At 42.1% G+C, this 21,066-nt stretch overlaps 1 protein-coding gene across 1 annotated transcript in view; it reads left to right on the top strand.

Annotated features, from left to right (window-relative positions):
• The window catches only part of NEK11 (NIMA related kinase 11), a 112,176-nt gene that overhangs the window by 28,200 nt on the left and 62,910 nt on the right, over positions 1 to 21,066 (top strand). The window contains 5 exon segments of the mRNA XM_089911156.1: positions 14,236 to 14,401; positions 18,274 to 18,291; positions 19,208 to 19,240; positions 20,421 to 20,440; positions 20,942 to 20,977. Of these exon segments, the coding sequence (XP_089767282.1) occupies positions 14,236 to 14,401; positions 18,274 to 18,291; positions 19,208 to 19,240; positions 20,421 to 20,440; positions 20,942 to 20,977 (273 nt within the window).

Below are 21,066 nucleotides of genomic sequence, written 5' to 3'. Positions count from 1 at the left end.
AGCTCTATTTAAGAGAATTACTGATGTCTCCTTGGGGACACCTCCACTGCTATGTGACTAAAGTGAAAACTGCTTTATGTCACAAAGGATCCAGAGATTGAGATCCCCCCTTGTAATAGGCAAGACTTACATCTACGACATAACCACCAATGACAGCAACAATAGTAATAGTAATAATTATCATCATACAATTCCAAGAAGTTGGGAATTGAATTTGAAGCTCAACCATAGCAACAAGTTTTGGCCAGTACATCTGTGTTCTTCTTTTCCTCATTCTTATTTCCACCTACCCTTGCTGGTCTCAGTTTTCTATTTTATTATATAAGTTATGTCAAATCCTCTGTGGAATGAGGCTGAGTACAAATCCATTCAAGTAGTAAACTATGTAGCAGGACATGTTCAGAGGGTCAGTGGGCAGCTATACTTTATCACTTCTGGGAACAGAACAAGAGGTAACCCACACAAACCACAGTTTTTAGGACGTGAGCCAAAAGTGTAAGGGTGATTTTCCTCATGGTGTTTTAACCCTGACTGGAGTTTCTGGGTCCTGTGGGTGTTGGCTGCAGAATGGTCTCAGGAGGGCATGTGGTCGAGTCTCACAGCCTCTCTGGCTTCTAGTGGCCTTATCTGGAAAGTGAGGGGCTGAGCCAGCAGCGGGTCCCAAACCTTTGCTGCCGGAGGAGCTCTCATGTTTCCTGTAATGGGAGGGGCACACAGGCCCTCTCGCTTGGGCTGCTCTTCAAAGCCCCCTCCAACCCCCCAGCCTCTCGAGAGAGCTGGGGCCCTTCAGCATTCGCAGCGCCAGCAGCCCTCTGACCCCTCCCCACTCCCAAGCTCGCTATTCAAAGTGCTCTCCCTGGGCTAAGCCGCTCAGGGTGCTTGCTGCCTGGGACCTAGTTAGAGATGTGTCTTGGGCCCACCCTGGACTGTATTGAGATAGATCCCTGTGATTTGTGTGCACAGCGCAATTTGAGAAGGACTGCTCTCAGGTGCTGTGTCCTCCTTTGAGGCTTCCTCAGATATCATGCTTTATGAGCCTAACAGTTCTTTTTCCTTTCATTATATGAACATGAAAACACTTTGATTTATCCTCAAATAAGTTCCAGACTCTCCTGAAACAGTGCTGGTGGAAAACTGCGCTCAAGACTCTTTTGCAGTGTCCTTTGCTCAGCGTGGTTTCCTGAGGAGCTGGCCTCCCTGCCAAGCTCCTGCGGACTCCTTGGGCAAGTGGGACAGCCCGGCACAGTCACCGCTGGGAGAAGCAGCAGCCGTGACGTTTGCAGAGCACTTGGCTTAGCCAGGCTCCCCTCAGCCTCCTGACTCTGGGAAGTGAAGCCTTGTGTGATCAGAGGCAGGCCAGCCCCGTGTCCCCCATCCCTTCCTCCCCTTACACAGCCCACTGTGACTTTTTTGTGTGTGACAAATCATTGACTAAACCCATAAGCTGTCATTCAGGGACACTGGATCCTTCCTACTAGTAGAATTCTAATTTGAGCTCTGTCAGTAGGTTAAGCCCTGGCTTTCTGGTCATAAAAACAGATTTTTTTCAGCCTCAGCACAAGTCAGCAAAAATATAAGACCCAGAATCAGTTGCTTAAACCCTCTAATGGGAGTATGCTAATCCAGAGCTTTGATTCCCTCCCTTTCTATCTCAAAGTTAAATACAGTAACAACTGCTTTGTGCTATAGTTAAAGAGAGAGTTGTAGCTCAAATCCCTATGTTATAATTACTGTGATGATGAAATAGAGACTGAAATCTGGAAATACAAACCTTTTTCCATTTTGGCTGTCTTCATGTTAATTTGAGGCCAACCAACACCTGCTACAGATAAGATCAGGAGACTTTATTTCACTGAAACCCTAGATTGTTTTTTTGTTTTATTTTTGGAGCACCAACTTTATTCTTGCCTGGATCTTAATTTAATTTTACTTTACACAGGGTTTATCATTTGTTGGCTTTACCTAGTCAGGGAAATGGAGCTAATCAGTTTTTGTTGCTTCTTAAAACTCAATTTGTTCCCGTCTTGATTTCATGGTAGACTTTGCGTCACATCTGATTATCTCATTGCAATCCGCAATTCTAGGTTTTTTCTGTAATGTTCAAAATAAAAACCTGACATGAATTATGTATCAGAATTTCGCATTTTGAATATTAATCTAACAGCAATTGTAAATTTGGAGCATAGAACAGTCATAGCAAGAGCTAACCTATTATCTATGGTAAATTATTCTTTCACATCCTTACTGACATTGTCATGCTCCTTAACTTCCTTGCTGACACAAACAGGACCTTGGTTTGCTCTAAGCTCAGTACCTTTCAAAGTGTGATAGAGTGAATGAGTGATTGATTGCATTGAATCTTATGTTATCGATATTTTTGTTCTCAAGGCATGTTACTGCATTGTTGAACAATTTTGAATCAAGTGAGTTTTGCACAATTCAGCTTTTTGAAAACTGGCCCTCACACAAACACAGTCACACCTGCAGGACAACCTCAGAAATGTAATCTAATGCTAGGAAAGGTAAGTCCTGGGAAACATTGTCTTCCCCTTCTGTGTGGTCTCATTCCAAACCTCCGAATCTGGGGCTCTGTAACTGGCACAAACTCTTGATTATTGGTAAGATTTTCCATAACACTCAAATGATAATTAATAAAAACAGACATAGCTTCACCAGTGCCTCATCAGGGGAGCAAGACCATTATTCTAGTCATTTCGTTTTCTCTTCTTTGATGCTAAGGAGGGGATGAGTAGAGCAGGTGACGGGTGTTTTTGTTCTTTGAAAAATGGTTTGAAAAATGAGAAAGTTTTGGGCTGTCTTAGCTGCTAGACACTGCAGATCCTATACACAAATGAAAGAGGGGAAACTGTTAAATTTTGAGATGGAATTCTGTTCTTTGGAGTTGTGGTCTGTTTCCTCCTTCAAGAGGTGAATGGCGGCTCTGCTGTAACTTCTCTATGACCTTGGATACGTTAGTCAGTCCTGGACACTATAAAACTCTTAGAAGAAAACAGGCAGGACACTCTCTGACATAAATCGCAGCAATATATTTTTTGATCCACCTCCTAGAGTAATGAAAATAAAAACAAAAATAAACAAATGGGGCCTAATTAAACTTAAAAGCTTTTGCACAGCAAAGGAAACCATAAACAAAGTGAAAAGACACCCCACAGAATGAGAGGAAATATTTGCAAACAAAGCGGCCAACTCGGGATTAATCTCAAAAATATTCAAACGGCTCATGCAGCTATCTCAATATCAAAAAAACAAACAACCCAATCAAAAAATGGATGGAAGATCTAAATAGACATTTCACCAAAGAAGACATATAGATGGCCAAAAATCACATGAAAAGATGCTCAACATCACTAATTATTAGAGAAATGCAAATCAAAACTACAATGAGGTATCACCTCACACCGGTCAGAATGGCCATCATCAAAAAAATCTACAAACAATAAATTCTGGAAAGGATGTGGAGAAAAGGGAACCCTCCTACACTGTTGGTGAGAATGTAAATTGGTTCAATCATTATGGAGAACAGTATGGAGGTTCCTTAAAAAACTAAATATAGAACTACCATAGATCTGGCAATCCCACTCCTGGGCATATATCCGGAGGAAACCATAATTCGAAACATGCACCCCAGTGTTCATTACAGCAGTATTTACAATAGCCAAGACATGGAAGCAATCCAAATGTCCATCGACAGAGGAGTGGATAAGAAGGTGTGATACATATATACAGTGGAATATTACTTAGCCATAAAAGAGAATGAAATAATGCCATTTGCAGCAATATGGATGGACCTAGAGATTGTCATACTGAGTGAAGTAAGTCAGAGAAAGACAAATACCATATGATATCGCTTATACGTGGAATCTAAAAAAAATGGTACAAGTGAACTTATCTACAAAACAGAAATAGAGTTATAGATGTAGAATACAAACTTACGGTTACAGGGGGTAAGTGGGGGAGGGATAAATTGGGAGATTGAGATTGACATATACACACTACTATATATAAATTGGGTAGCTAATAAGGACCTACTGTCTAGCACAGGGAACTCTGCTCAATACTCTGTAATGACCTATATGGGAAAAGAATCTAAAAAAGAGTGGATAGATGTGTATGTATAACTGATTCATTTTACTGTACAACTGAAACTAGCACAACATTGTAAATCAGCTATACTCCAATAAAATTTTTTTTAAAATGACAGCCAAAAAAAATTACTCAATCCTCAGGACCTTAATAGGTTGGGCTGCTTTGATGGATCTACTCTTGAGGGTCTTGTCTAGCTTTAAAATTCTATAAATACATAAAATCCATCCCAAGATTGGGGAAGAGGTTGAGCAAGGGGACAGGATCAGAAACTGGGCAGCTTTGTGCTTCTCATGGGCCAGGTCATCCAGTGGGAGTTATCATCTCTGAGATGTTAGGAAACCTCTGAGCAGAACCAATTTCCAGGATGAAATATCTTTTTGCCATTTTTCTCTGTCTATGCAAGTGTTACTGTCAGCTCCCATGGATAAGTCACTTCTGGATAAGGGCCATTCCAGCAAGGATGTTAGGAAGCAGTTTTTATAAACCTTCATTTTCTGATGGATGCCCAGCATGTAGGCTGATGTGCTTCCATAAAGGGAAGAATCACACATAGGGTTTGTGTCTCTCACCACCTGTACCACAGTGCTTGGTGGGGTGTTAATTTTGATCATGTAATAGTCAATAAACGTTGATGGTGCATCCACTGTGTGCTAAGACTTGTGCTAGACACCGAGGATACAGAAAGGAACAAAATGTAATTGCTCTCAGTCTGGGGATGGAGACCAAGAAATAACTATGAAAAGACATAATTGTCAGAGTTCCTATGGTGAAGGTAGTGAATGAGCTGAATTTTGAATGGTGATGAGTGTGCAAGCTTGGTTCCATTCAGACATACTGCCAGGTGCTGGGAATCCCACAGTGAATGGACTATGAGCTGGCTCTGGGTGGCTACAGGCCAGTACGGGACCTCCTATGTGAATAGATGTCACAGGGGGCAATGGGAGCCTGGAGGAGGGGCCCCTATCCTACCCCTGAGGAGTCAAGAGAGACTTCTCTTGGATGGAGGTTTCTTACAAGGCTGCCATGTGAATAAACATCACCTCCAGTTCTTGGAGCTTTGTTTTACCTTCTAAAAATTATAATGATCAACCTTGTGCCTCTAATACCTAATGACCTCATCCTTAATTTCTTAAGTTTGAAGCTTCAGACTATGTAAAACAAAGTAATTCCTTATATTAGCAATTTTTTCTATCTCCAGAGAATTATAGAAAAATGTATATTTATTATTATTTATTAAAGTATGTTTTCTTAATTGGGGGGGAGCAGGAGAGGAGAGGGACCAAGTCTTTTAGAAATTCTTTTTTTCTTGGTCATTTTCATCTCAGTGTATTTTTTTTTAAAGAAAACATGTTTAATCTTACAGTGCAGTACCTTGAAAAGTACAGTAGTGCAGTACGACAGCTGGCGTACGGGGGCTGGCATCAAGTGAACAGGCAAGAAGAGTTACTGACTGGAGGAGAGAGAAGGGGTGGGAAGTATTTTTTTATTTGTATATTTTACCTTATTTTTGATTGCTGTATTATCTGTGCCCTTTACTTCCCTCTTTTCCTTGTTGTCCCTCATTTTAGAAACCTCCTGTTTGCTATCACAGCTCCAATATCTCTACCCAAGGGAAGGAAGGGAACAGTGGTGGAATTTTAATCTTTCTGAATCTTGATACTTTTTGATAACTGCTAAAATTTTTGACACATGAGAATTTTGAATCAACGAATAAAATGGTTTTCAAATTATTTAAAGAAATCCCATGTTATCTGAGTTTCCAGATTCACTAACAACAGATAATTTCTAGTCCTTTATTCAAATAGTTTTTTCTCACTATACATCCAATTTTGTATAGTTCATTGTAGTTTACTTTGTCATAATTTTTTGAAGATTCATATCAATGTCCAAGTAGAAAAGAACCAATTTATCTTTTCCAGTTTAAAATAGGAGACTTAGCACTTTCTAAGGAAATAAGACATAGCCCCTGTTCTCAAGGGGCTTATCTCTGTTCTAATCTTTATGTACTGCACAGCTAAACCTAACTCCCTTCCTTTGGGCTTTCACAGCCTGAAGCACGTACAAATATGTGGAGTGTTCACCACGTCCTCCACCTCTGCTTCTAATCTCTTCTTTAAAAGCCTCCTCTTTCTTCTTGTAGCAAAGTGTTGGTATCAGGATATCTTTGGCCACCAAGATGGCTTAAACAATAAGAAAGATTCATCTCCCTAACAAAAAGTCCAGAGGGAGAGCAGATCCCCGTGGTGAAGTCGTCAGGGGCCTTGGTGCCTTCCTTTCACCCAGCCTGTTGTCTCAGGACAGTTCCTTCCGGACGCCAGCTGGCTGCCGAGGTCAAAGGAGTCGCAGGCGAGTGATAGCGTTGCAGAGATGGAGGAAGGGGACTCTCCTCCTACGCTTCCCTTTTTTATCAGTGAGGAGCACCTTTCCTAGAAAACCATCACGAGCCCTCCCCACATCTCCCAGGCCAGAATTACACCACATGTCTAGACTGATCACTGGCAAGGGGACTAGGATTACATGGTGGGCTTAGATCAGTTATGATTCACCCCAGGGGCCGGGGAGAGGGGGAGACAACCACCCTCTCTTAAGATAATTAAGCCACAATATTTAATGACTGTGCTCGTCTGTATAAATAAGAAAGACAGAACTGCCTGACCACTTGTCTGGAGGTGTGTGGGAGAAAGAGGGTGGGGGAAGAGCCCTCACTGGTTCTCAGGGGAGCTAGAGTTGGCTCCGTTACATCCCTGGTGGTAAAGAGAACTTTCCAAGGCTGTGGAAAGGAGCTCCAGGAAGCTGCTCACCGTGAAGGGAACCCACTCATTTTTTTGGCTGAAAGGAGAGGAGAGGGCAGTTTGTTCTCAGTGAGCTCTCAGGAGACAGTCCCAGCAGCTTTGGTAGAGGCTGTGACTTAGACACAGGGAGGAGATGGCTGCCTGGCCATGAAGGCACAGATACCCAGTCTGCCTTCTGTTACCCGCCCCCCCCCCGCCCCCCGCCGACCAATTCACACTCACTTATGGATTCCTGGGCTCAGCTGTGGAGTCTCTGTCAAGCCCTGGGAGGAGAGCTTTGCACAGCAGAGCAGTTAGACACTTTGTGTCTTCTCTGTCACCTCCAGGGAGCTCCCCTGGGAAAGGGCTGGTTGGAGTCTGTCCTGAAGCCAGTTCTGTTCTTGAACTGACACCAGAGATTCCCTGCGGAGAACCTCCACTGGTTCTCCGCAGGGAAGCACCAGCACCGTTTCCAGCCTTGAGACGTGTGTTCAAGCCATTTCTGTTTTTTAAATTTATACAGATGGGAAGAGTCATTGAATTCACATGATTATTAGATACTTTTTATTCAGGCAATATTTATCTTCAGAACTCCTGCTCCTGAAATTTCTGTTTACTCTTTTCTGTTCCTTAAAAATAAAAGGCAACCTGCCTAATTTGTTATGGTACCAGCATTGAAACACTGCATGGAACTTGTTACCACAAATGAAAATATAATCTAAACAGGAGCCAGGAAAAACATATTTGCCGAACAAAAATGTCTGAAATACTTCTACTGTTATTTGTTCTTCATTTTTTATCTGTATTATTATTATTATTATTAGTTATTTTTGCTTATTATCTGTACATAATACTCCCGTATGCTGCTAATGTGTTTGTAAACGAAGTCTCGAGAAGCATAGGAGATGGAATTTATCTATAGGTTATAACTGATTTGCAGTTTCATTATTCAGTGTTACAGACACTTTGTCTCAGAATCACTATATCCTAGCTATCTTCAGAAGTAAATGTAAAATAGAGCAGAATTTAAAGTGGAGAAAAGTTGCCTTTATTTTCATCCCTGTGACAGATGGTGTTGGGGCCCCACCCATGTCTCCTGGCCAATTAGCATTTCCTGTACGTGGACCCAGCCTCCACCTGCAGCAAGGGCAGTTCTGCCTGTGGCCTCCCTGGCTGTCAGGGCCTCTGTGCTCCAGTGCGGCGGAGAGTGGGGGAGTTGATACTCCCAGGAGCAGCCTGAGTCAGTGGATGAGGGAGTCGGTCCCCGCCCCTCGGGCAGAGGAGCCCAGAGGTGTGTTCTATGCCTGCCCTTAGGGTTCCTCCACAGTTAAGCCCCAGTTGCCCACAGTGGTAACTGGCTTGATAACAGGCCCTTGAATGGCTCCCCTCCCTTCACCTCACTTTCCTACCCCTCTTCTTACTGCCCAAATTGATCACCTGCCTCAAATCCTGTCTCAGGGTTTGCTTCCTGGGGACCCCAAACTAAGAGAGTCCTCTAGAGCAGAGCATGGCTCGATACATTATCTTTTAAAATGTAGTTATATATAGCTCAAATGCTTTTTTCTGATTAAAAATTGGGATAGATAAATGGCAGGGGGCAGGGGGTGATGCAGGGGGTGGAAGGAAGGAAAGAGTGTTTTGTGAACCTGCCAGGTTTTTAGGTATTTAAAGAAATACCCCTCCCTGTAACATTTTCATTCTTCGTTCCATAATGTACACTGTGGTTGTGTGTGTGTCTGTGCATGAGTTACTCTAAAGAAGGATATATAGATATTGAAATTCTCAAGCAGTTTTCTTTTTTTGAAAAGTCACCTGATTATTAACTTTCGTAGCCTGTTCAGGTAATGCAAATATAGCTGTCCCTCTACTGGCTATTGGTTTATACAGGGCAAATTGTAAAGAATGATAAACTCATTTCTTTTGCTACTTGGAATCCCCCTGGGGAGAAGGCAATTCAGCTTACTACAAAGTAGTTTCTGTGTGCAAAAGTGAATGTCCTGGGGCTCTAGTCTATAGATTTTATGTTTTTTCTTCTCAAAGGAGAGTTAGGGGTCCTCAACCCATCCCCAGATCTATTATTGCATTTATCGTGAAGTTGTTCAACTATTTTTGTACGTGTTGGCTTTCTCCATGAGACTGAGCTTTCTTGGAGGGCAGGAGTTTTATCTTTTTCATCTTTCTATCCCCAGAACATGATACTGTGTTTGGCATACCCAAGGCAGTCAGTAGATGGTGAAATAACAGAAATGTGGAACTTTCGATGTGAAGGTATTTGGCAGTGGCTGCCTGGCACCTTGTGTGGAGTCTGAAGTCAGGCTCAGCAGGAGGATTTTGCTCCTTAGTTGCTGGTGTCTGCCATGGGCACCTGAGTCTTGCTGTCCCTGCACTGTATGGTGATGTCATCTGAGCTCCGTCTGTGTCCAAAAACTGCAACATGCCTATGATCAGGGGTGGAGAGGAAAAGATCAGATGAATCAGAGTTTTTACCCTGAAACAAGCTGGGATCAGGGATTTAATTGTTAGAAACAAAGGCAGCTCATAGATTATGGCATACGATGATGATCCATAAAATAATATTAGCTTTTTCTCCGGCCACAGACCTTAAAAATGTTTCTGAATTGCTGAAAGGAGGAAAAAACAACTGAAATAAAATAAAATCCCATCTGTAGTATACTCTCCACTAACACCTACAATGTTTTTTCAGCTACTCCTTTAGGTACTTTTAGTTCCCGGCTTTCCCATCTTTTATTAATGTGCCACTTTTGGGAACAAATATCACGGCCATTTTTTCATGTCCCTTTACGTTTTAAAGTTATATGTCATATTAAAGGGGGTTAAGTTACTTTTAAAAGGATGTTTTTCCACTCATGATACTTCTACCCATAAAAGGCCCTAAATCCCTCAGAAGATCCTAAGTTTTAAGACTCAAATAAATGAATAAAAATTAACCTAAATGAGTCAAATTTTCGGAGGTTCAGTTTTCATTATCCCAAAGTGAGTGCTTCATGGGAACACCTCACAGTGCTCTGTGACTCATAATCGCGTGGGTCAGGGCTCTAGACGCAGATATGAGTAGCCACCCTCTGCACGGTTGAGGCAGAAGGGGATTTATACTGAACACAGATGGCTCTCACAGCTGCGGGAGGCTGCAGGGCAGGGGAGGCTAAATTTCCAGGAATGTCAGCCTGGAATTGGCCCACTGCCACTGCCCCCAGGCCCACGCTCTTTCTTAGGACACCTGTATGAGTGAAGGGAGGTCCTGTGCCTGCCCTGTCCCACCACACAGCTCACACCCAAGGCAAGGTCCCGGCTTGGTCCAGCTGACTGGCAGAACCTAGGTCCCACACTGGCACCCCAACTCAAGGCAGGTGGGAGATGAGGAATTGTTTTTGTCTGTCTGTTTGTTTTCATCTAGGGAAGGCAGGACCCACAGCCCAGGGGTCTACTACAAGGTAGGGAGGCTGTCTAAAGACACTGGGCAACCACAAATGATAGATTTCTGCTATGATACTGTCTCACGAAAATAGCAGGCAAATTGTCTAAACTGACCTCTAGTGTTAAAAAATTGTGCAGCAAAAAGATGTGAAGGAAGTACACAAAATTGTTACTGCTGATGATCTCTGTAGTGGATTGCTGACTATGTTTTGTTTTCAAATTTTTCTGTAATAACACTATATTTCCTTGTAAATTAGAAAAAAAATGAGATCTGACCATTTAAGAAAGGATTAGTTAAAATAATTGCAGCCTCGCTAGATGGATGAAAACTCTTACCTTGAAAGTCCTGAGCAGATTTAATAATCTGTTAAACAGGTGAATATTGAATTTTTTAAAGCAAAAAAATTACTGTCTTATTTAAGCTGCAGTTAAAATCTGTTTCCTGTGGATTTGCTCTCAGTGGGTACAGTAGCTGCTGATCAAATTAGAGAGTCACGGCAGCTTACATCAGGAGGGCCTCAGACATCACTTACCCTAACTTTGTAGCACCCAGCTCGATTTGAAGTTTTAGAAAATACAAACATAGTCACATACACACATTTATGCACACTGTCCTGCTTACTATCTGTCTTCCTCAGGAGACCCAAGGGCAGGGGTGACGAATTCTCAGAGCCCACTACACCACTACACACACAGCACTCCTCACTGAGATTGCAGAACTCTTAGGCCCCTTGGTTTACTTGTCCCTTGAAGACCTTTCTTTCACTCCTACCCCTTGCTGGACACAAGGGAATGTGAGGTTCCTGCTTTGGAAATATAGCAGGGCTTCTGCTCTGGGGCTCTTCTCCCCATCTGGGAGTTCTGTCCCTCAGGACACGGCCTGGGGGACATGAACTATTTTCAAGGGCTAAGCAGTGCCTAATGTTCGTGTCTCCCCTCCATCTGGTCCCGAGGGTCTCTCTCACGTCGGGCAGGGAGGACACTCACGCCACTGATCAGGTGCTCCTTCAGATCTTTTCTCTTTGGCCTTGGTCTCTCCTTTGGAAAATCAAAAGCCAGGGATTTTACTCATATTCTCTGTGGTTTGTGATGTCATCTTTTTCCTGAGGCAGCCTATGCTACTTGTTCAATTTGAAATATGTGAAAGACTACAGGGAAATTTGGGGAAAATAACCCCGAACTTCTCAAAGATATCATCTGGCCCATTTGTATGGAAGGTGGGCCAAATTTGCAGGGAATGAAATTAGCTATAGTTATCCCAAATTTCCAGTCACTCTCCAAAGTCTGTCAGTTCACTACTGATTCTAGAAAGAAACATGCCACTTGGGAAAGAGAACAGAAAGTTTGCAAAATGAGTGAGTCTGAAGGGGTGCCTGTTTTGCAGCTGCTAAAAAGTTTCTCCTGAACAGCTGAAGTTCTGATAAAATAAATATCTGTCCTGTTACTTAGGAGAGGGTGACAGGCTGAGTGTCGCTGAGCCAGGGGCAAGCTTCCTTGACTTGGTCAGTTTCTGCACTCTGCTTGGCTGATAAGGCTCTCACATTATGTGACATGCAATGAGAGTTTCCTCTATCAGTTCTAGGTAAGGAAGGTGGAATATCTCCACATCTGCCAGAGGTGATTATATTAGATATCACCTGTCTTGATAGCCCTACCTTCATCTGCTAAGCTGTGGGCAAATGAGATTTTATGCCTTATCATCAGGCTGCCAGACGGGGCTCAGGTAACTGTATGTAAAATCCCATGCCCTGTTGCACAATAGTTGATGTTTGCAAGAAAAAATAAGTATCTTAAAGCTTCCGATAGCATTTGTTCCTTCACAGCAAGAGAATATTGCAAGTTTGAGTGAGGCTTTATATTGCCGTGCTATATAAATTAACCACTGTGACTTTTACAACTGCACATTGGCTGGGGCGCAGTAAGAACTGGAAAAGTACCATGAATATGTCATTTGGCTTACGGCTTTATCATTTTTAGAAGTTACAGGAAAACAACCGCGTCTGTCATTTCAAGTTCCTTTATTATACCAAACAGTTTGAGATGCCACTCTTAATAACATGAGGTCATTTTTAACCAAATTCTTGCTGGAACAGTCTCTCTATAGAACACGTTACCAAGCAAGAATTTCTCCAGAATCCACTCCATTATCAAGTAGGGACCTGGTAGGGCGTTCAAGACCTAACAAAACCAATGTGATGGCCCCTGTCCAGTGTTATTGGGGCTGGTCCTTGGTTACATAAGGGAACAATTTTAAAATGAAATGACATAACTAAAACGTTTATATCAACTTAAAACATTGTTGTACATTTTCTCTCATTTTTGTTGTGCAGCCAACATCTGATGTCCTCTGATGAGAGGTCGCTTCATCTTTTTTGCATAAACTTACCCATGTTAAGTTGATTAAGTTTTCCAAGTCTACCTTCTTTAAAGTAGAATGAGAATTTAGCAATCTCAGTTCAGAATTCTAGATTTTTACATTTTTAAACCAACGTTTTAGAACTGTCTTATCAACTACTTCTTTAACAGCATTTTGTTTTTTGCAACTTGTCATTATTAATCTTTGTGATAAGCGTTTGACTTAGTTTTTCTAGCAGAGACAACACTCACTCATCCTTCATCAGTTTGTCATATTTAAGTCACAGATTTACAATACTGGGCACGAGTGGCATAAACAGGTTTGGGAATAGACGCTATGACTTGGGTAAACACCTTAACTGGAAGGTGGTCCAGAGAGCACCTGCTGGCCACCGCGTCCCCAACACAAAGGTGGCCATTGGCATCTGTTAGAAAGGGCTGCAGAGCTCTGGTTAATATAGGATTTGGTTAAAGGGCCTTTAATTAAGAGAGCTTCTACTATAAATACATTTTCGTTAATATGCATAGATAGTTACTCTTAAATAACATTACTGCAAAATGTCTTCTAGTACAGGTCCTGCAGAGCTTAATGAACAGCTAAGGCTCACTTATAATCAGTGGAATCTGTCTGCGTACATAATTGGTGCTCTAAAGTGCTTCTCCCGGCAATCTGTTTACACTGTGGCACTGTAATTGGTTTGGTCATCAGTCTGTTTCTTTCTGTAGATGGGAAGAGATAATGTTTTGGTCCACTCCTCATTAGTTCTCACAATTTTTAAATTAATAATTTGGAGATGTAATGAGCTCTTGTTCCATTTATACATGCTTGAATACCTCTGTCAACGTTTTTAGGTTTTTTTCTTTTCCTAAACACTGGTAGCAATAAAGTATGATATGCCAAGGATAGTTTTAAAAAGAAAATAAGTAGATATTGATTCTGCTGATATTAAGTTGATAGATTTGGAAAATTTTAGAGTTGAGAGACAGAGAGAAGCATGTGTATTTATACACACATGCGGAGGCAAAGAGAGAGTCAGAGAGGAAAAGAGAGTCAAAAAGAATAAGACAGATGCAGAGAGACAGAGTGACAGATTTTATAATTATATTATATTCACACACACACACACACACACACACACACACACACACATATATATATATAGAGAGAGAGAGAGACAGAGAGACAGAGAGATACCAAGATAGGAATAGTGAGAGAAATAGAAAAGCAGACAGAAACAGGAAAACAGATAAGTAGAGACAGAAAACACACAGAGACAGAAAAAGACAGAAACAGAGACACCTAGAGGCTGAGGAAGAGCCGCTTCAGCCACGCCACTCAAGATTAGCCCTGTCTCTGCCCCGTGTGACCAAACTAGGGCCGCAGGTGTGGAGGGCACTGCCAGGACAGAGGCAGACCCAGGGTGCCCAGGAGTCACCAGTGATAGCAGAACTCTGAGTAGGTCACAGCCTGGGCATTAATTAGATGGCCCTGCACCGCTGTTCACATCTATTAAACATGTTTTTGAGTTCTAAATGTATTAAAAATTTTTTTTTTTTTGGGCTGCAGAAAGGTCCTGAAGGAAATCTCTACTGGAGAACTCAATCCAAATGAGACTCTGCAGGCCACTTTGGAGGCCCAGCTCCTTTCCAAGCTGGACCATCTAGCCATCGTCAAGTTCCATGCGAGCTTTGTGGAGCAAGATGATTTCTGCATTTTCACAGAGTACTTTGAGGTGAGACTCTCCTTCACTTTTTGAAATCTTAATAAAAATATATTTCATAGGGCTTCCCTGGTGGCACAGTGGTTAAGAATCCGCCTGCCAAAGCAGGGGACATGGATTCGAGCCCTGGTCGGGGAAGATCCCACATGCCCCAGAGCAACTAAGCCCGTGCGCCACAACTACTGAGCCCGTGTGCCACAACTACTGAAGCCCGTGTGCCTAGAGCCTGTGCTCCACAACAAGAGAATCCACTGCAATGAGAAGCCTGCGCACCGCAACCAAGTGTAGCCCCCACTCGCCGCAGCTAGAGAAAGCCCGCGTGCAGCAACGAAGACCCAATGCAGCCAAAGATAAATAAAATAAATAAAATTTAAAAAATATATATATTTCATAGTAAAAAGCTGTCTGTAAAGAGACATCTCAGAAGTTTAACTAGCCAACCACAAGGTGAACTATAAATACCTGGGATGTTGTGTCTTGCTGCTAAGAGTGATCATCTCTATGTAATTGACAAACTTGTTTCTGATGAAGGGTTTCTCTTTCTTGGAAAACTCAGAGTGAATGTATTTTAAGGAGGAACTGCTGCAGAAAAACAATCCAGCATATTTATTTTTGGTGTGTGTGTGTGTGGGGGGGTGCATTCTCCAAGCCTCCGACAACGGTTCGATTATTAGATGGACATTTAAATGCCGTAACAGAGGCCTGGACAGAGCAGAGGGACACCTCCTGAGTCCTGTGTTCTAGCTCTGTGGTTCATTTTCCCCAATGGAAACTTGGAAATGGGAATATGGCTCATTTTCCCCATGAAAATCCTTCATATTAACTCATTTGTGAATTATGGCTTCAGGTATTTGCAGTTTTCCCTGCCATTCCATGTTCTCCCCAAGTGATAATAGCTGTGCATTTTACTGAGCCCAAGTGAACATGAAGCTGCTGAGAAAGGTGCCGGGTGGAGGGGGCTTGGGGCTGACAAGGTGCAGCATATGTGGGTCTGGGAGGTCACTCCTGAGAGGCTAGGGAGAGGGGAGTTACAGGGGTTGGGTCAGAAAGAGAATACCCAAACATGCCCTTGCTCAGACAGTATCTTCCAGAACATTCTGAGAGCTAATGTTAGCCAAATGTACCTTGGGAGAACCTGGTTCTATTCATGCTTTAGAATGTATTCAGTTCATCACCTGGGTGTTGCTGGGGCCCAAGAGAAATGACGCTGGGAAGAAAGAAGATGCTCTTTAGAGGGGGAGGCAGGCCTGTTTGGGTCAGAGGGTGCTGGGTGTCTGAGGTGCGGAAAAGAAGAGGAAGGAGGAGGAGCAAATCAGAAGGAGTAAAGATAGCAACAAAACCCAGCCTCGCTGTGCTTTATATGGTAGCTGATGTGTCATCCAAAATGAAACCAGTAGCAAAGTTAGAATATCTGAAAATTTGATATCATCCAGGTCTTGGCTGTTCCCCTTCAGGACGGTCTCCCTGGCACAGCCTTGCTGGGAGTTTCCCCATCCAGTCTTGCCCCTCCTCTGCTTGAAGGAGAAGCGGGGGAAGAAAAGAAAAAGAACCAGGACATTTGGGTGTTTACTTCTCCTTCATCCAACAGATTTTTAAGAAAATCAGTAAAATGATGAGGTGCGCAGAGCATGGGTAAGAACAGCTGCTCTGGCAAATATGTCACTGATCTATGCAAAACCCAGGGATTTACAAATATAGCTACACTATGATCCATCAGCTATAATTTAATCATTTTCTTCTTTTTGCCCCATTCAGTTAATAAACTATCTTGTGTGGGAAGCAACTGGCTCCTATTGCTTATGCCTATTACTGTTACCTCTGCTGCTGCTCTCGGCACACTGAATTTTCCAAAGAGACTCTCACGATCTTAAAATATTTTTCACTGTAGTGAGGACTGTCCAGTGGAACTTTGTGTGATGATGGTAATACTCTATATTTGTGCTGTCCAATATGGTAGTTGCTAGTCACATACGACCCTTTAGCACCTGATGAAATATGGCTAGTATGGTTGAGGAGATGGATGTTAAACTTTATTTAATTTTAATTACTTTAAATGTAAATAACCATGTGTAGCTGGTGGCTACCATATTGAACAGAGCTAGATGATAAGCTATAACTTTCTCTCCTTATGTTAATTTTTAATTATTAATTTTCATGTAATTTTAATCTACTAGAAAAGTTACAGAACACAGTGAACTCCCATATACACTTAGCCCAGATTTACCAATTGTTATTTTTTCACATTTGCTTTATTATTCTATCCTTTCTATCTATCTATCTATCTATCTATCTATCTATCTATCACCTATCTATCTATCATCTATCTATCTATTTTTTCCTGAACCACTTGAGAGTAAGTTGCAGACATGATGCCCCTTTGTCCTAAATCCTCCTATGAGTGTTTTCTAAGGCCAAGGACATTTCCTTAACATAACTACAGTACGAAGATCAAAATCAGGAAATTAACATCGATGCAATGCTGGTATGTAATCCAGTGGTTGTCAGTGTGTGATCCCAGACCAGCAGCATCAGCATCATTTGGGATCTTTACTTAGAGATACAGATTGTTAGCTTCCACCACAGCCACAGCGAATTAGAAATTCTGGGGGTGGGAACTGGCTATCTGTTTTGACAAGCCCACCAGGTGAGGCTGAAGCACACTGCAGTTTGAGGACCACACATCTAATCCACAATTCACACTCAAATTGAGCCCATTTGTCCCAGTTATGTCTTTAGAAAGGACATTTCTATAAGAATGTCTTTTTCTCACGCAGGATCCAATCCAAGATCATCTGCATTACTTTTTAAATGCTGGCGGTTTCCAAGGGCTGAGCTGCTCCTCCCACCCCAGGATGTTGCCATGGTGACTGCCGCTGGCCGGGGAGCAGCTGCTGGGCTTCCCTGTTCCACCTGCTGAGCTGTCAGGACGCGCTTCCCTGAGGAATGACGTGTGTGGGTCGCTAGTTTTCCTTGTTAACCGAGATATTTCTCATCTTCATGAGCTTAGCTCACACAAACCTGGCATTATCCTCTTCTTATTGAGGTAAAATAATAATATTGGAAATGGCAGATGGCCAGACTTGCACCTCACAGAAAAATGTTATCACCATTGAAATAGCTGGGTTTTTTGATCCCCAAGTTTCCTCTTCTGTAATTTAATTTGGAGCCTTGCAATATTGAAATACACACATATAAATGCATTCACGAGGCTGCTATGTCCACCACCCAACCCTTTGGACGCATCACATCAGATTATGAGTGTAAAAAGCAAATTACCAAATTCTCACAACTTCTTGTCAAGATCTAACTAAATCTTTGATGGGGAATAGTACCCAAACTACCAAAGTGACAGAATGTTTCAGGTATTGGTGCCTTCCATTCTCCTCCAGCCAGGGAAATGGGGCAACTTGCTGTCCCCTGTCCCTCCTCCACAGTTTCCCACCTCTTCATCTGTGCCCTTTCAGACTGTCCTTCCTCCTAACCCCATGTTTTCAGTTCCCACCCATCCTCCCAGGCCCGCTGAAATGTCACCCACTCTACAAAGATTCCTATAATCTCCTGGCTGGAAATCACTTCTCACCCGATCCCCGACTCTCATCGCATTTCAACTCGGTGACACACAGCACATTATACATAGTATCATCCATCTCAGATCAGACTCTCAGCGTGTGGGATTGATCTTTTTCTGATTCATTTTTGTATTGCATCATGAACCCATGTAATGAGCCACAAAAAATTAGTACTCAGGAAATTTCTTTTCTTTTGACGAATTCTTTACCACTTGCTTCCAGCTGCCTCTCATCTTATTTCTGTCAAAAGCCGGTGGTAAAATTTTGGATCCTTCTATCTGTCATATATGTTGAAAGCACTTTGTCAGAAAGCAGGGAAGGTTGGACTTGTCTGTTTGCTGCACTGTGATATTAACATAGCTAAATAAAAATTATATCAATATAGTTGTACTGCTTAACCTTGGCTGCACACTGGAATCACCTGAAAAGCTTTCAGAACTAATGAGGGCTGAGGCCCTCCTTCAGAAAGTCTGATTTAATTGGCCTGGGGAATGACCCAGGCATTAGGATTTTTGAAAGCTCTCCAGGTGATTCTAATGGGCAACCAGGGCGGAGAACAGCAAAAAAAGGGAGAATGGCCAGTGTGGAAACAGAAAAATATAGTCATAGAAGAAAACCATGTCAGTGTTTATGGAGCACTGAGCAAAGATGAGGCTCAGCTGAGAACAGGGGAGTCTGGCTGGCTCTGCTGGTGGGTGTGGTTTTCTGCTCAGGCTACCAGCTGGATGCTGTTATTCATGAAAATTACCTGCTTCGTTCTCCGGGCTCCCTGAGCAACCTTCTATCCTGTTTCTCCTCAAACTTTCATGCCCTGATTTTAGCATTTTTTCAGTGGTAGTTTCCTTGAGAAGTTTTTACTGTGATATTTGCCTAATGGTGATTATGTATTTCCCTCATTCTTTCTACATTTATTGATTAGGGCTCTCCTGTTAGAAAGAGCTATTCCACTGTTCCTTCGCCTCCATTGATGTCTTTATTCAATTATTTATATCAGTATGGACTCAGGGATATTTATTTTATTCTATGGGTTATAGCCCAATGCTGTCATTATTAATTTTCTTTCTCAAATTGGTCCAGCTTCGGCTAGTGGGGCTCATTCAGATTGGCTCCTGTGTCCTCTAAACATGCCCCCATCCTTTTTGAAGAAGTGGATTCTTATCTATAAACTATATTTTGTAGATGAGGAAATGGGAACCCAGAGAGGTGATTTTCTGGCAATCACGTGGCTGGAATGTTGGATTTCATCCAGGACCAGGACCAGGATCACAGGGGTATAGGGAAAGCTGCTCCTGTTTTCCTTTTACTTGGATTGCTCCTATTCCTCCCTTAATATTTAACAGAGTCAGGGCTTCCCTGGTGGCGCAGTGGTTGAGAGTCTGCCTGCCGATGCAGGGGACACGGGTTCGTGCCCCGGTCCAGGAAGATCCCACATGCCGCAGAGCGGCTGGGCCTGTGAGCCATGGCCACTGAGCCTGCACGTCCGGAGCCTGTGCTCCACAACGGGAGAGGCCACAACAGTGAGAGGCCCGCGTAGCGCAAAAAAAAAAAAAAAAAAAAAAAATATATATATATATATATATATATTTAATAGAGTCAACCAAATAGTTCATGGTGCCTACCTTCCCAAGCATGAAATTATCTACTTCTACCTGGACATGAATCAATAGAGATTAATTGTTTTATTTTTCATATCAACAATGTTAACCAAACATGTTTCAGATGGTGGCACTAAACTAAACATTGATTTTAACACAGCTACATTAATCAAGCCTGTCTGTGTGAATTATGCAAAATATAAAGCTAACACTTTCATTTACAAGATGAACAGGTTCTGGGGAATCTGATGTACAGCATGGTGACCATGGTTAACAATACTGCACTTAGACACTTCACATTTGTCAAGAGAGTAGATCTCAAGTGCTCTCAACACACACGTGCGCGTGCATGCACACACACGCACACAGGAATCATGTGAGATATTGGAAGTGTCAATCAACTTGACTGTGGTAAACATCTCACAGTGCACATGTCCACCAGATCATCCTGTTTTATGGGAAACCTGCTCCTTCCCTTGGCTTATTCTCGCTTGTGTTCTGTATCTTTATCTATCTCTATATAATACATACATATACATAGACATAAAAACACATGTATATCAATTTGTACACACACATATGTCTTAATGTAATGATAATATAATTAATTATTTTATTTTCTATCAATAGTAGACTAGATAGGGTTTGAAACAGTAGAAAGTGTGTGGACTCTGGCATCACACTGACTTCTGTTCAAATCTTGGTCCATTTCCTTGAACAAGTTATTTCATTTTTCTGACCCCTACCTAATTTTAAGATAGAGTAAACAACACTTAGTATATTATTAGGTTTTTATAGGTATTTGAAATAATAAAGTTAATTTGTTAACTTTATGAGTTAAAATAAAGTTAAAAAAGGGACTATCAGACCTTTCCTCCTAATAGACTGTCAACAATGGAAGCTGTCTTTATATAGTTCATTATTTCAGTGTGACCTCACTCTCCCCCAGGTTGTTTTCTAGAAGGCGAGCTAATTTTTACCTCTGAGTTTTTGGCTTGCAGCCTTTAGTGTGAGGATTCATGCCAGAAGGAGGAAACATGGAAAATTTTAAACACTAATGGGTCCAATAGCAACATTCAAGCAAATACTTTCTAAGGATCTGTTTGTAATATAAAAAGAACATTTTAAATCTCCTCTTATGTTTCTCATTTATGCAAATTGTTTAAATAAACCAAGTAAGTGGGTTGAGTTTTATAATGTTGAAATTCTAGTGAGTCTCTGTAGACTCTTGCAAGTGAATTTGGCAATGACATGCACCACCAGGCTTATTGGTTCTCAGAGGGTCCTTACAACTTCATGCTGGATGTCTTGGGTCTACCGTTAGAGACAAACCCTTTGTTGTCCTTCAAAGCCACTGCTGAAACTCTGTCTGAGGCCACGAATGAGAGACACTCCTGGTATATTGATCTTTGTGGCATTGATTAGTGACCTTCTGTCTTAGTCCGTTCAGGCTGCTATAACAAAATACCGTAGACTGTGTGCCTTATAAACAACATACATTTATTTCTCACAG

The sequence above is a fragment of the Delphinapterus leucas genome, chromosome 4, assembly GCF_059928025.1.
Source record: "Delphinapterus leucas isolate spDelLeu-1000000601 "Yukka" chromosome 4, BTC_Dleu_Yukka2, whole genome shotgun sequence".
Lineage (NCBI taxonomy): Eukaryota > Metazoa > Chordata > Mammalia > Artiodactyla > Monodontidae > Delphinapterus > Delphinapterus leucas.
Note: the sequence above shows the minus strand (reverse complement) of the source record. Positions and strands in the feature narration are given on the sequence as shown.